This window comes from Melanostigma gelatinosum, assembly GCF_949748355.1.
Source record: "Melanostigma gelatinosum genome assembly, chromosome: 10".
NCBI classification, from domain to species: Eukaryota; Metazoa; Chordata; class Actinopteri; order Perciformes; family Zoarcidae; genus Melanostigma; species Melanostigma gelatinosum.
In genome coordinates, this window is record NC_136643.1 from 25,147,065 (window position 1) to 25,163,114 (window position 16,050).

Consider the following 16,050-nt stretch of genomic DNA (forward strand, 5'->3'; position numbering starts at 1 on the left):
TACATTTGGCAAGGTAAACACATTGATATTAATCATCTAGGCCTGAATACGGAGTAAGCTCTGTTGACACGACAAAAGATCAATAACACAAACAAGCCTCTTACCTTAGAGCGGAATGTTGGATGCACGAAGTAGAAGGCCTTTAAATTCTTCTTAAACCTGCAACAACATAAAACAGGAACCTTCAGGGTGAATACTTCACAGCAAGGAACGACTCAGAAGACTAACGAGGACGATGACAAAGATCAAGAGAAGCTCTAGCAGGCCCTGGATGTTTGAGGGTCGTCTGATCAAAGTGTGTAGTTCTTCCTTCTCAACAGCTGGAGATATTGTCCCAGACAAATGCAAACTCCTCCTGTAACATTTGCTAAAAACGAATAATCCCCCCCCTTCTTATAAAATTGAACCATCTATGAGTGGTCTGTTTTTAAAGGCCCGTGAAGTTTAATCACTGCTGTCTCACGACATTCAGTTGAATGGGTTGTCATTAGCAGCGTAACAGACAGTTGTTGGTCCGTAACGATCCCCCTCGCGGTTCGGCACACATGTGAACCGTGGATTAATTCCACACTTTAACGTTAACCATCACAGTGTAAATAAAGTTTTACTGACGATGGTTCTCCTCAATTATTCAGTAGAACTTGTGTTTCTAGTCTCTGATAATGTTTCATCGTAAACAACCAATCAGTGTTTAAACCAACAGGAGGAGCTCTAGTAACATTAGCAGCACCGCTAACGGCTAACCAACAGGAGGAGAGCGAGTAACGTTAGCAGCACCGCTAACGGCTAACTGGATTGGCTAACTTGGTTTATTCCCTCAGTAAACATTGTAAACATGAGTTTATGTCTCAATCTCCAGTTTCAAGTCTTCTTCAATACAGCATGATGTTCATTTAGTACATTATGGTCCATTTAGAGTCACACAGACCATAAAGCAGGGGATGCTTTAGGGCGGGGCTACTGTGATTGACAGGTCTCTACCAGAGACGTATATGTCTACGTCACTCTTCCACATTCCAAATATGGTAACTTCCATGTATCTGTTGCACACAAATGGCGACGGACGTAATCCAAGATGGCAACGCCGAAATCGTGGACGTCCACTTCTTATATACAGTCTGTGGTTCACATCAGAGGACGGATAGAGCGTTTCCAGACTACAGCTTTTTCAAATCAGCCATTTCCTACAGGAAACTGTGCTGGGTATTGTGTGAAAAAATGACGATGCTTGTACCATTACCAGTATCCTTAAAGTCGCCCCGATACCAACAGAGTACTTCATACCCATCATGTGAATGGAAGCCGTGGAACCCTCGACCCGACAAGCTAGCATGACTGCATCACCTTCCCTCTGGCTCTAAACCTGAGCCTGCTACAGTCTGAGAGGCAGTACAGTTGTGGATCGACCACAAGGAGCGGAAGAGGTTTAATAACCTTGACATTCAATGGCGATCAGCATTAAACCCCCGAGCTGCAACTCTCCGAGATGACTCGGCGACGGTGCGGTGGTGGATAACCACGTCATGTTTAAATGGGGTTTCCCTCTTCCGATGAAAGGGGAAGTTGAATGAAGGTGTCTTCATTCATATTCTTGCATTTTGTTTGGCGCGCTCTCTTAATTCTCCACCGTGACTAAAAATAACCAGCAGATGACTTTTACAGCCGCTGGGTGACACATTTAACGGGGGCACACGTGAGGAATACGCTCCTACATTGTAGAGTCTTCAGCGTTTAACTGACTGAATTTTCCAGACAGAAAAAGGTTAAGAAAGCTGTGGCGACACCAACTGAATGAGCCGACTCAGAGAGGAATGAACGAGAGAGACGCGGGGTTGAAATGACTGCATGGAGTTTCCCACTGACACAGGAAGCTTGTTTGGTTGTAGTTACTAGCAACTGGAAACATTTAACCTATTGAGCTCTGGAGTTTCTCTGCAAGTCAGCTAGAAAAATACGAAATGATTTGGTAGTTTCCCTGTAGATGCACAATTTCCTCCAGTTTGAGTGACATTTGCTAAAATAAAACTCTCAGTTGTTTCAGGAAATGATGAAGCCTTTTCTTGTTAAACTAAACTATATATTCGTGATCTGTTCTTTGAAATCAATGAAGTGGATACAAGTTGAATAACTGCTGCGTCATCGTACAGTTAGAGAACGATGAACATGTCGACAGACGACAAATTCATGGCCCTGTTTAGGAATGACATGTTGTATTTTAGGCTTAAAAATGAAACATCCTTTGGGGCATAAAGGTGGAACACCAAGTAAAGAAGCTTACTTTACAAAGGAAACGTATTTGATTGGAGTTACTAGAAAAATAAACTACAACGGTTTAATTCACTTTATCTCTGGAACGATGACAGTTTGTCCTATTTTTGGTTTTTGTGCCTTTATGTTGAAGGGTGCTAAACAATACACCGAGTTCAGATGCTTTATTAAAGATCGTTTGTTAAATTACTGTGTGGTTAGAGATGTGATGATCAAGTGGATCACCATAAAAAAAAACACTGAAATGTGTTTCCATGAATGCACCAAACAAGAAAATCTCTATAGCATCATGTTAAAAACACATTTATTCTGGAATTCAGCCAGATATATCTTTGGTCTTTGGACAACCTAGTTCCTGGACGAACACTATAAGTAGCCTGGAGTCACACTGTGCTGACGAACATTATTATCACAGAGCTGTGGTTTCCACTCTCATCTCCATGTGGAACTGTGAACACTTCTGGTTTTTATTTGGAGGATGTGGCTCCTATTTAGTTGAATGAAATAAAGAAAGCTCGTCAACGGTGAACCTCACAGCAGGATGTCTGGTACCGATACATCTGACTGTTTGTGTACAGTACTTGACGTGACGATGACACAGAAAAAAAATGAATTAAAAATCTTGAATAAAAACAATCTTTGAAGTTTCTTATCAGAAATCCCTGATTTAGATCCAGGCATCTGTCAGACAGATTATCATCCGAATGTTGAAAGTTTGTCTTCAAATGTAAGACACTGGCTCCATCCGGCATTTATCGAGAGTAAGATACGTTTGTCTGTGTGTGATTCAGATTTAATTTAAACCCTCCGAACGACAAAACAATAAACCTTTTGTCAAAGTCAGAAGCTGTAGGAACATGCACGATCATTCGATTTACAACTTTCCGACCGACTTTAAACACACCGTCCGTGACAAACGCACCCTTCAAGAAAAGCAACAAATTCAAAGCTTTAAAAAATGTCATCACTTTATTCTACGTCTACCGTTTGCAGTCACTGGATCCGGCAAAAAACATCAAATTCCTATTTGAGAGGAACTATTGACGACTTTAAACGCTAATTAAGAAAACTCTGCAGGATGAGACAAACGTTTTGTTCCTCACTCAAAACCAATACATCGTTTGTTTTAATGACGATGAAATTATTTAGTGCCCCATACGGTGGAACAGCTTCACCTCATGATCAAATAAATTCAACTTCACGCGTTTTTATTTCTGAGCGATGAGCCACTGAAAGGCCCATTCTTCAACCGAATCCATTTCAGTGCTTTCAAAACCTTCTGATTAAGGCCGATACGTCATCCTCAAAACACTCGTCCAAGTTTGGGTTTCCTGTTCCAAATATGGCCGCCAGATTTCCAAAACACACAGGAAAAAAACCCCAAAAGTGTTTTCCAGCTCGTTTTGCTTTTCCAAGCGTCTAAACTCTGTAACCGTGGCGACGACCCACTGTGGCAGCAACAATGCAAGTGAACTCCGACGCAGCTGCAGACGTCTGACTGACCGAGAGCCAAGCGAGCGTCAAACGACACAAGATGTTGCATTTGATCACATCCAGCTACGGATTTGACTGTGAGAGGTTTCTCATTTCTGCACTTTTACATTTAAATTCAGATATTTTCAAACTTAGTGTTGCCATTACAATAAACAGAGAACCGGCAAACAACGCCAGTGAGCTGCCGTCAGACCGTCGTTCCATCTGGAGGACGTTTTCCCACCATTTCTTAGAAAACGCCTCACGATTTATGTTTATAGATACGCAGTTCTGGGTGTTAAAGAGCGGCGCGGAATTAGCCAAATGACTGCAAACCCAGAACATACAGCACAGAACATTAAAGCCGGGCCCTTGCGTGGGAGGGAGGTTAAAGCAATAAGAGCTGCAGAGTTTTCTCAGAGGGACGAGACACAACTGAGAGGCGAGAGACTAAAACAATGGGAACTAAGCTCACGCTGCTTTATATTGGACTTCAAAGTAATCTCATTTCACAACATGTGGTGCTTTGAACCAAAATGACAATTATAGGAAAACGTAAACATGCGAGTACAAAATGTCACAAAATCTATGAAATGCATTTGGTGTAAGGTTTAGATTATCTGACTTTTTGTCTGGTGATGTTCTGATGTGGTGGGCCGGTCGCCAAGGTCAAAACAGAAAGTAATAACTACGTCGTAACTTAGGTTCTACGAGTACGAAATCTGCAGGAGGAGGGAGTGAGACAATGACTGCAGACATTTCATACACAAGGCATTAATATTCTGCTTGTCAGACTAGAACATCCAGTCTTCAGTGACCATATCTGGACGCCATATACGTCTCTGATAGAGACCTGTCAATCACTGTGTAGCCCCGCCCTAAAGCATCCCCTGCTTTATGGTCTGTGTGACTCTAAATGGACCATAATGTACTAAATGAACATCATGCTGTATTGAAGAAGACTTGAAACTAGAGATTGAGACATAAACTCATGTTTACAATGTTTACTGAGGGAATAAATCAAGAGAGAAGTAGAGTCATTTTCTATAGACTTCTATACAACCAGAGGAGTCGCCCCCTGGTGGACACTAGAGAGAATGCAGCTTTAAGAGACTTTCGCATCGACTTAACTCGGAAGAACCGGACAGTAACAGCAATTGCTGTATATTTGACTGGACTGGTTTGGATTCAGGCGGACACTTGCAAATCCTCTTTCCCACCATGAATACTTAAATTAATTCTGTGTCCCAGTAAGAAAGGGGAAAAAGTCCCATCTATGCACCGCTCCCAGAGGACGTTACTCAGACCAGCAGCTCATTTTAAGGAGGAGCGTGAAAGGTCGGACTGACTTGGCGTCCACGATGTCGTAGAGGTTCTTGAGGAAGTCGGAGTCCAGGTGGTTGTGCTCGCCGGTCAGCGTGTGGAAGTAAACCATCACGTATTCCTTCACTGTGATGTGGTCCATGACGTGGATGAAGTACAGCAGCGCCTGCACACGGAAAATTGGTCACTCTCGCGTTTGTTTTATGAATAAGTTTTACCTCACCTGTAATGAATGAAACACACAGGGCACCTAGTGTATGATAGGAGGAGGAGGGTCGCAGATTCTTTTGGTTCAAGTTTGGCTGTTTTTGGTCGATGATGGGGAGTTTTAAGGAACACATGTTATACATTTGTCTGTACTATATTTGTGTCTAAAATAAAATGTGGAAAACAAACTTGTGCACACAAATTAAATATATTACAAACACTCAGTGTAACTGATTGATATAAAAATAAAACAAAGATTGACTGTAACATCAATAAAAGTCTTTTATTTTGAAATACGCATCCTGTTTTGTTACCTTTTCGATGTCAATGAGGGTCACTGGGATGTTTCGTCCAACCAAAATCATCACCGTCCTGCCACACATGTCCACACCTGGGGACACACATTAACATACTTAAATTACAGCTTTTGATGATCAGTTAATCACCTACGTAAAATATTATAATCTTTATAATAATCTGTATATTAAAGACTGAACAATTGTATTCTTTAAATAACCGTTAGTTGCAGCTTTAATCAATTTGCAAATGTCTCAGTCATCACTCTGGTGTATTCCACAACACATGAGTAACAGGTGTTTGAATCCGACGGCCTGTGAAAGCCTTTGATGTGAACAGCTGAGCTCGGAGCTCAGCGGCTCTAATGGAAGAGAGAGCCGGTCGGCCTCACCTCTGAGGATGTTCTTGATTCTGTGGTGAAATTCTTCTTCTATTCATGTTCTCCGTGTCCAGTCCTCCCACATAACTGTTCTATTAATTCAGCATTTGTCGTTTCCTCATTAGAACACAATCCTTTCCTTCCATGAAAGACAAACGTCGTTAATCACGTCTTTACTCTGCTGGTTTCACTTCACACTGAAGCCCAACTCTTCAGATGCTTTCTGTTTTAAACTCTAGTTTTGGTGAAAACGTTTCATTTCAACTGCATTTCTTTCATCTGAAGAGAAACTTAACCTTGAATATTTCTGCAAACATACATTGTTTAAGTAATCAGCCTCTTTTGAACACCAGATATCACAATAGAAAACTAATCTTCTGAAATAGATCCGTCACTAGAGGACATATTGATCTGCAGGTAAATAAAAGCTGAAGCCTCGAGTCATCTTCATCACAAGAAGAAGAAAAGCATTGTATTCTCTTCTTCTGATTGTGTTCATACAGTAGTTACATTCGTTTTCTGCCATTTATTGTCTTTCATTTCATTTAAATATCAGAGATTAAAATGAAACATTCTTAAATGTGTAAACGAGGCACTATCTTATTAAGCATGATTTGCTGATTTGCATACATTTAATCTGAACATTGGATTCAACATTCGTGATTCATGTTGTCGACATATTAGAGTCAAAAGTTTTTACAGACGGAGTTTTGGAAATCTCTTTGAAAGATCAGTATTTATTGTATTACAAGTTTTCTGAAATGTTATGTTTAAATATGCAAATGAAGCATTATGTAATGGTAACCTTTGGTGAATTTAGTAGAAATCTACAGACGTAAACGGATAAAGTAGTGAAATAAACACCTGCATGTGTATTTTAGATGTTTTCTTTCCACTGTGGAGTCTTTCCTTAATTTCCCATCTGAGGTCATGAGCAAACTGACCTTTAACCCCCCCAAAACCAAATCACTGGAGCTAAACTGTTGCACAACACCGCCCCCTGCTGGTAATGAGCTCACACTGCACCTCACAACAGCTGAGACGGAGATGCTGCATTTCATTTCATGAAACAAAGAAAGCGGATGGCTTCACCACAACAGTGCTGTGTTCAATGATGTGGAGGAAAGTAATTTAGCGGATGAAGAATCTCTCTCTCACACACACACACACACACACACACACACACACACACACACACACACACACACACACACACACGTAAATGCCCTTCTTTTGTTTCTTTGCCCTCTCACATTTACAGAACACAGGAGGCAGATTCTCTCCAAACACAGGGTTCCAGTATGTAACTTCTGTGGTTCTCTGCGTGTCACACACACACACATCAACACGTACCGGTTTGATATAAAGCTTTCAGTGCAGCGATGTCTGACAGATCCTCTGCTCTCGCCCGACACAGCCAGCGACCGTAACTGCAGGAGGGGAACACACACACACACACACACACACACACACACACACACACACACACACACACACACACACACACACACACACACACACACACACACACACACACACACACACACACACACACACACACACACACACACACGTGGCTTCAACTTATGTTTCATGTTTGCAGAATATAATACAGTTTGGACTTGCATCTGAAATGTGTTTCTGTAGCTAATATTCTCTGAGTTTAGTAGCTCTTCTCTGAACCTTGTCATTTGTTTTCTATATATATTCATTTAAAAGTTGTCTCATTTGTATTGAAGAAGACTTGAAACTAGAGATTGAGACATAAACTCATGTTTACAATGTTTACTGAGGGAATAAATCAAGAGAGAAGTAGAGTCATTTTCTCATAGACTTCTATACAACCAGAGGAGTCGCCCCCTGGTGGCCACTAGAGAGAATGCAGGTTTAACACATGAAGCATCGGCTTCACTCGGCAGAACAGAGGTTGCCGCCTGTTAAAAAGTAATCGACCAATGAGCGCAGCTAGGGGACTAACGATTAGCCAATCCACGCCAGGGGCGGGACTAGCCAAAGCTAATGTTGCTAATGCTAGCTCATGGGCCACCAATTAACTGGTCACAACATATGTTATCATGTTAAACGTGTTTTTCCCTCCAGTACGTTCCAGTTCATTTACAAATTGGTTTTCGGACTCTTACTTCCTCTGGTGTTGTTTCAAGATGGCCGCCTCCGACATCTGGCCCTGCAGGATCTGTTTCCGCTGTTTGTCCACGTCACCCTCCATCCGGGCGAAAGCGTGGTTCCCCACCTGACCCAGATCCAACTTCAGACTCTCCTCTTCAGAATCATCTACATAAACAAACAAACAGATGACAACTGGACCTTTAACTGACTTTACTGGCTCTGATGGATTGGTGACGGTGTCGTACACAAGAGTTATGGTGAAGTTAGATGCAGCATATCCATTGAAACACACACAAAAATGAGACGATGAACCAGTAAATTATCCCGGAGTCACCTCATCTTGTCTTTATTTTATTTCACTGATCCTAAATTATCTGCAAGCATGACATTATTTGTGTGTGTGTGTGTTTGTTTTTCTAAAAAACAAACCACATGTGCGGTTGTACGGTTGTACGCATGTCCACGCATCCAAACGGCCGTGCGTCTCTGTCAGTGTGCTTACATCAGCGTGTTGTTGTTGGGTTTCACTCACAGGCAGGACTGCTTGCTTTGGATCAACACGCCAAAGCCACATCTTACCACCTTTGAAGCGGCGCAAACATTCTTCTGTACCGGAGGTCAACGGAGGCAACGGGCTCGACGCCGAAACCCACGAACACACGGGCTGCTGCAACGTTCACGATCCTCTGAGGAGGTTTGTTTGAGGGTTTAAGGCTCAGACGGGAGTCATAACTGCTTATTTCAGCCTTTTGGTTCTTCTTTGTCCATCTTATTTTCAATGCAACAGAGTAAAATACTGCACATGCAGCCATGCGAGTGTTGGCTCTTTCCACAGACTGTATACAGGAAGTGGACGTAGTCGTAGTGATGTTTGTGGAATGACATTTTGAAGCTTAGAGTTCGGCGTTTTGGCCGTCTCCATCCTGACTTTTTGCAGAAGTGAGCATATCTGGACTGAGGAGTGACATAGAGACGCCGTATACGTCTCTGATAGAGACCTGTCAATCACCGTGTAGCCCCGCCCTAAAGCATCCCCTGCTTTATGGTCTGTGTGACTCTAAATGGACCATAATGCACGAAACGAAATGTTTTGCCGCCATCTTTCTGTCGTGAAATTAAACTGGGAAAGAACAACAACCGGTTCCTCCGTTTGGAAACCGGACAGAAATGGAGCGGCATAAAATAATAAATGATGCATGTGTGACTCTTACAGCCTCAAAGGCACATCAATTGATGATGAAAAAAAGATGCCTACTCTGAAAAAAGATGGCTGGCATGAAAGTGAAGCACATTCCGTGGCTTTCCTAATGACGGGAAACCATTTCCTCACATCGTATTTATATATTTCTGAAATGGTTCGAGTACCTTCCACGGTTCCTGGTTTCTCGGCGATGCGGATCTGTCTCTCTGGGACGACGGGTTCCCCCTCAGAGTTGCCGATGTCGGCCGGGATGAGAGGAAGGCTGGCCTTCTCCTCTTCCTCAGAGCGAGGGTAGTACAGAGGCAGCAGCTTCTTATACACCGGCTGAGAACACACACACACACACACACACACACACACACACACACACCATATATATTCATATTAAGACCCAAATATATCGTCTTACTAGACAACAGGGCAGCATATACTCAGATGACAAAGTGTAAATATAAGTGGTAACCACAGGGGGCATGTTTACATAAATATATAAAATATAAATTCCTTTCTGAAAACACTTGTCAGGTGCCCATACTGTGACTACTGTGGGATGCAGTGTTTATGGACTTAGGTCACACACACCTCCTCTGTGTCAGACACAGCGAACACCACGGCCTCCAGGCTGTTTCCATGATTCTCCAGGAACCTGCGCACCGTTCCTATGAACACACACACACACACACACACACACACACACGTTACGCACTAAGACACGCCGACGACAATTCAAGGAATACAGATTCAACCGTCTGCTTTTATAAAATGTCCATCACAAGTTACAAATGTCTGCTCGTTTTCAGTAAAGATTCTTTTGAAAGAGCTACTGAAGTCTGTGCGGTCGTCTCCGTCACAGACTCCATCGACTAAAACATCATTGAACTCAGAACACAGGAGCTGCTGGTCGACTGCTGCATTCATCCGTTGGTTGCAAGTTCATTTTCACTTCTCCCGTCTGTTTCTAGACTATAAATAAATATTATAACAAGAAGAAATAACTCAACTTAAACAACGTAACGGTCCAGTTTAAGGTCATTGCATCTGTAATATGTTTGTTTGTATCCATCATCAGATTATGATCTTATCAGAGCGTCATGCGGGCGTAAAGTGAACATGTAATTTACTTTGAATTAATGTCATTGAATGTGTGTGTGTGTGCCTGTAGAATATATTCAACCTCAGTTTGGAGTCGTCTGTGTGTCTTTGTGGCACCGAGGTTAACCCACTTGCAAACTGTGTGTGAGTCTGTACCTCATTGATAAAGAGCTGTGTGTGTGTGTGTGTGTGTGTCTTACTGAAAGCGATGTGTGCAGCGTCCTCCAGTGGGTACCCTCTCTTGGTCGTGCTCACCACACAGAAGCCAACAGACGCCATCGACTGCTCTCTGAGGAAACAAGAACAATCACCACAGTAACAGCTCTGCTTCCTCACAGACACAAACACACACGAACTTCACCAGACAACTACCACTGCATCGCAAATGATAAAAGCACTCCATATGTCACTCCATATGTTACATATGTAAAGATATAATGTACTAAAGGTATGTTTTGCTTCCACTACAATCAAAAGCCACTGAGGTTTTGAAAAACCTGTTTTCTTGGTTTCTTTTTTAATCTGCAAAATGCATCACAGCCAGAAGCTGTAAAAACACACATGATCGTCGGCGTTGAACTTTCCAACAGTCCTTGAACACATCATGTGTGACGAACGCTTCCTTCAAGAAAAAGCATCCGAATCAAAACTTAAAGTTGTGACAATTCATAAAAAATTACTTTATTCAACCAAAATAAACTGTTTGCATGAACCAGATCCTGTAAAATAATTAAATCTACGCTCTGTGCATAGAACAGACGGAGTTACAAGTTTTCTGAAATGTCTTAAATTAGCAAATGAGGCATTATGTAACGGTAACTTTTGGTGAATTCAGGAGAAATCTGCAGACGTAAACAGACAAAGTAGTAAAGCAAACCCCTGAATGTGTATTTTAGACGTTTTCTTTCCACTAGTCTGAAAGAAGTCATTATTTGAAGCAAAATAGACCAAAACTCTCTCCATTGCCGGATGAGCTGGTCTGCCTGGTCGAGTCTTACGCGGCCAGCTGCATGGTGTTCCTGTAGCAGCTGTGCAGCGAGCTCTCCGCCGCCGTGCGGTACTTGGCTTTGTACTTGGGTCCCACCGTGTGCACGATGAACCTCGCTGCCAGGCTGAAGCCTTTGGTGAGCTTCGTCTCTCCGGTCCGACATCCTGCACGCAAACATGAACATCAGTAGATCAGACTAAGAAACAATAATGTTCTCAATTTTTTTTTGACATTTCCCTAAATTGATTTGCTTAATTTCTTCATCTAAACTTTACATGAATTCACCCAAACATGTAAATACACATTCTCTTTCTAATGGTACAAAAAGATCTTTCTTAAATTTAAATCTTCCACTTCGGAAAACGAGGACATTTTTTAATGTTGACAGGAAGTGAATTATTTCTTGCTTCGCACGTTATTTGCGTCTTAAATTCTACCAGATCCATGAACTTCAAGCTCCCGACTTTAAAAACTATTAACTTCAGACGAGAGTCAACACGAGGTGTTTGAGACGATGGATCAGACATCTCACTGCTCTGACTGTACTTCAGATATAAAGTGATGTATGAAACAGTCTGTGACAATGATCTGGATCACGTGATGCCAATCGAAACAAGCGGAAAAATACACTTTACTTTAAATGACAACTGAGCCGCTCCATCAGTGAGGAAGGCCATGACATGTGGTCGAAAGCTTTGGGAACAAAAAGGACGTTTCTCTTTGTGTTGAGAGTTCTTTTGTCATCGTGAGACATGTTGTGGACGTCCACTCTCAATGAGAACACGTTGGAACATTGAATTTCTTTCTAAAAGACATCAGACTGTGAATCAGGGTCGTGGTGGCGGTTCGGACCCTTTATTGATCACATTCAGCCGAGCGTCACGTGCCTGCGTTTGTCACATGTCCTCCGCCTCCACACTCTCAGTCCTGTACCTTTGAGTTTGAGCAGCTCGTCTCTCAGCTCGGGTCCGGCCAGCCGGTGGACGCTGTCGGACACGGGGTTCTTGTCGCTGAGCGACTCGTTGCTGGTGTTCACGACGGCGGTGCAGTTCAGCAGAGCGACGTCGCCGCAGCTGTCAAAGAAAGAATCATCATTAAATCCCATCTCTTCTCTCTCACCGTCGCGTTTGGTACGTTTTGGTCGTACCGTTCTTTCCTGAAGAGTCCGAACCTAATATCACTTTATTCACTGTGTCTCTAGTTTTCATTGTCAGAAGCATATTTGATGTGAATAAATCAATGAAGACGCATACGTTACAAATGTTTTTACAGAATGTGAGCTCAATATAACGTCCATGGTGTTCTTTTGTAGAATTGGGACGAGCAGCATCTACTTTGGAGCGGTTTGGATTGTGTTTCTGGACGGTGGTGAGAGAAGTTAGAGCCCTTAATGAGTTATATTTTTATGAATGTTTCATAACCTACTCCAGTATTTATTGCACTAAATCCCCACATTTCAGCAGCGCCGGCTCATTAAAGCTGTATCTGGTCTCAAAGCGCTGGGCTGCGTGACAGCACACACGTTTATTAGTCTGCACACGTTTAGTCGAAGTAAAAGCATCTTATTGTTTATTAATTCACTTCTTCACTCCGCAGCCTTCTGGGCTTTGTTTGGAAAGAACAATGAGGAACTACGTGTTGAAAGCAGTTAGTCACAAGAAGGAAGAGGGTTTGTTCTACATCGTCTCTGTTAGCTCAATAAGACATGAGTCACAACGCTGCCGCACACAAACTCCTCCTGAGGAACGGAGTCGGAACGTTCAGGCTCAATACTCGTGAAGCTGAACGACGACGAGCCGCTGCTTCACACAGCGACTGAGTCAGCAAGAGACATTCCAGCCTCACCCTGCATCATCTGCAGGCTGCTTGTGGACCAGTTAGCCGGGTGCGTCACACCATTGTCAAAAAATTGGGAATTGTTGACGGATTTGACGGCAGCCACAAGCTCGACAGAGCGTTCGGTGGTGAAAAGGTCAGATCCTCAACAGAACCACTGCAGCAGGGAACACGAGGTTCAGCTTCTCACACGCTTTGTTTGTGCAACACCAGGAGAACAAATAGTGTCTCCTAATCTGATGTTGGATCTGCTAAATGTTTGGCACGACACAGACATTGTAGAAATGAATGAATTAATGGTATCACCGCTCACGGTCACAGGCTCACAGGGTGCCGCTGCTCGAGGAGCTCGGGTCACGTTAGAGCAGCAGGACTGTGAGAACAAGGCTCTCACAGAGAGACCCGACGGTCATGTGGTCCTCTGCTCAAAGAGGATTTGAGAAGGGGGGGTCTGGACTCTGAGCCGGTCCAGGAGAGCACAAGAAGAGACACAAAACCTCCCCAAAAAAAAGCTGAGTTTGCATCACTGCTGCTGACTTTTCTAGGATTTATCGTGCAGAGTCTGTGTCATATTTAATTCATATTCATATCAAAGCTGATGAATTCTACTTCAAGCTCCAGTGTAAGTGTTTCATGTGGGCTGAATGCTTCAGGATCTGGACTTCAGTGCTGCAGGGTGAACAGTGACTGAAGAGTGCAAAGAGCACCTCTGCTGCACACCAGAGTCCCTTTAGAAACCTGTCATTGTACTGCAGCAGGGTCTGGGTCTGTCCACGGTGGACCGGTCTCTGCTGGAGGATCTGGGTCTGTCCACGGTGGACCGGTCTCTGCTGGAGGATCTGGGTCTGTCCACGGTGAACCGGTCTCTGCTGGAGGATCTGGGTCTGTCCACGGTGGACCGGTCTCTGCTGGAGTCTGAGCTGAAGGAGGTTCTGGTGAACCTGCATGAGTTCATCTGGTTTCACCAGAATCCGACCCGGTGGCTCCGATGACGAGCATCAAGAACAACTCTATAGAAACAGACCATCTTCTCTCTGATGGTCTCTCTACTGATGGAGGTCTGATAGAGGATCAGGACTACACTGAGACTGGTTCATAGAGAGGATCAGGACTACACTGAGACTGGTTCAGATAGAGGATCAGGACTACACTGAGACTGGTTCAGGACCAGTTAGAAGTTCCTCACTGTAACTTTAAAGTTTGAAACAAGAGGACATTTTCACCCGACAGCAACAGCGTGAGGAAACAAGTGTGACTCACAAGAGGATGATCTTGCGGTTGATGTCTGGTCTGAAGGGGAAGGGCGAGGAGAAGACCTCCTGGCTGAGGAAGCCGTCACTCTGGTCCCGCGGCGTCTCCTCGCCACCATTCTCGCCCAGCTGCTGCTGCCACGTGGGGAGAGTCTGGACGTCCACGAACTGCGAGCGAGCGCCCAGAGGGTCCATCCCGCCTCCGGGTCTGAAGGATGCCGCTGGACCGCCAAGCAGCTGCGTACAAATCAGTGTTGTTCACTTGTGATGAAGGCTCCTCTCAGGACACAGATGCACTGATCAATTACTTCATCAGCTCCACAACAACTATTCTGATTGGATAACTAATCAGGGCTTCAACTGCTTTCACTTAATTCAATAATTTATTCATTTTATTAAGTATAATGTCCTATTTTTTCTATAAAACATCTCCAGATTTATTGTTTTGTCTGACTAACAAATCAAAATCGAAAAATATACAATCATTGCAGAAAATGTATGTTTTATATTAATACTAAAAAATGTTATTAAAATAAAAGAAATATTTTAAAATATATTTTATTTGCACGATAAATGGCAAATATATATATATATATATATATATATATATATATATATATATATATATATATATATATATATATATATATATATATATACACACACACACACACATTTTTAAACCAGGATGCTTTCCTGACATGTAACACTTTATTTCATTTATTTTTCTGGTTGCCTTTCAGCTTCATTAGTGGAAGCAGAGCTCCTTAACAGCAAAAGTAAGAAGCTGCTGTCAAAAAATAAAAAAATTCCCCAAACAACTAAACTGCCTGGTCTTCATAGATACATTCACGAGGGTCACTAATAATAAAGTATTTGCTTTAAATCCCAATTAAAACGGTATTTTGACCCATTTTTTATTGCAAAATCAGCTGTTACTAACCTCGCCAGTTGTATTTCTAGTAGCAGCTGTGGAGAAAAATATAAACTTACAATGATGAATAAATCTTGACACGACAATGTGTTGACTCAGGAGATATTCTCGTTCTTCGTCTTCATTCTAACGACCAAAGCAGTCGACAAAGCGCTCAGAAGGTGAGTTTAAAAGTGCCAATTAGTCAGGTTTACACGTTTAGCCAGGAAAGCTAGGTGCTGCTTGCTGCGAGGTTACGCTAACTGGAGTAACGGCAGCAACATCCGGCTAAGAATTTCAGAATAAACGTTCACAGGATTTTTTGTTTTGCATGCTCAATTTATCTGCAATGAAATGCTTGTTTTACTCCTCCCATACTGTACAATACATAGAAAATACAGCATATAGGCCTGTAACATAGATGGTATGTGCAAAATTTAATATTATTAAATATAAATATGAATGAATTCCCTCCAAATTAGAAAATGATTAAAAATTCTCCACATACATGCTTTAATTAATGGACACAAAATGTCTCAATCTACACAAAAAAAGCCAATTCTCACATGCATGTATGTATGCTGATTGCTTCAAATAACCATTGTTTTAATTGTGGTTATTTATAACATTTTAATTTCAGTTTCTCTTGATATTTTCAATTCCTTGTATATGAAAACCTACTTGTCAATAAACCTG

General features: G+C 42.4%; 1 protein-coding gene across 2 annotated transcripts in view; it reads right to left on the reverse strand.

Annotated features, from left to right (window-relative positions):
* Nucleotides 1-15,563, reverse strand: part of gdap2 (ganglioside induced differentiation associated protein 2) — a 17,486-nt gene extending 1,923 nt beyond the window's left edge. Inside the window, exons 1-12 of one of the 2 annotated variants that reach the window (XM_079276418.1) lie at nt 15,435-15,563; nt 14,452-14,678; nt 12,289-12,428; nt 11,366-11,519; nt 10,568-10,656; nt 9,858-9,934; nt 9,440-9,599; nt 8,089-8,239; nt 7,301-7,377; nt 5,586-5,662; nt 5,091-5,230; nt 105-159 (exon numbers count right to left, since the gene is read on the reverse strand). In XM_079276418.1, coding sequence (XP_079132544.1) covers nt 105-159; nt 5,091-5,230; nt 5,586-5,662; nt 7,301-7,377; nt 8,089-8,239; nt 9,440-9,599; nt 9,858-9,934; nt 10,568-10,656; nt 11,366-11,519; nt 12,289-12,428; nt 14,452-14,636 — 1,305 coding nt within the window. In that variant the 5' untranslated portion in view covers nt 14,637-14,678; nt 15,435-15,563. Of the gene's footprint in view, nt 1-104; nt 160-5,090; nt 5,231-5,585; nt 5,663-7,300; nt 7,378-8,088; nt 8,240-9,439; nt 9,600-9,857; nt 9,935-10,567; nt 10,657-11,365; nt 11,520-12,288; nt 12,429-14,451; nt 14,679-15,384 lie in introns of both variants that reach the window. The other variant, XM_079276417.1, reaches the window with a different exon arrangement.
* Between the last annotated feature and the right edge of the window lie 487 nt (nt 15,564-16,050).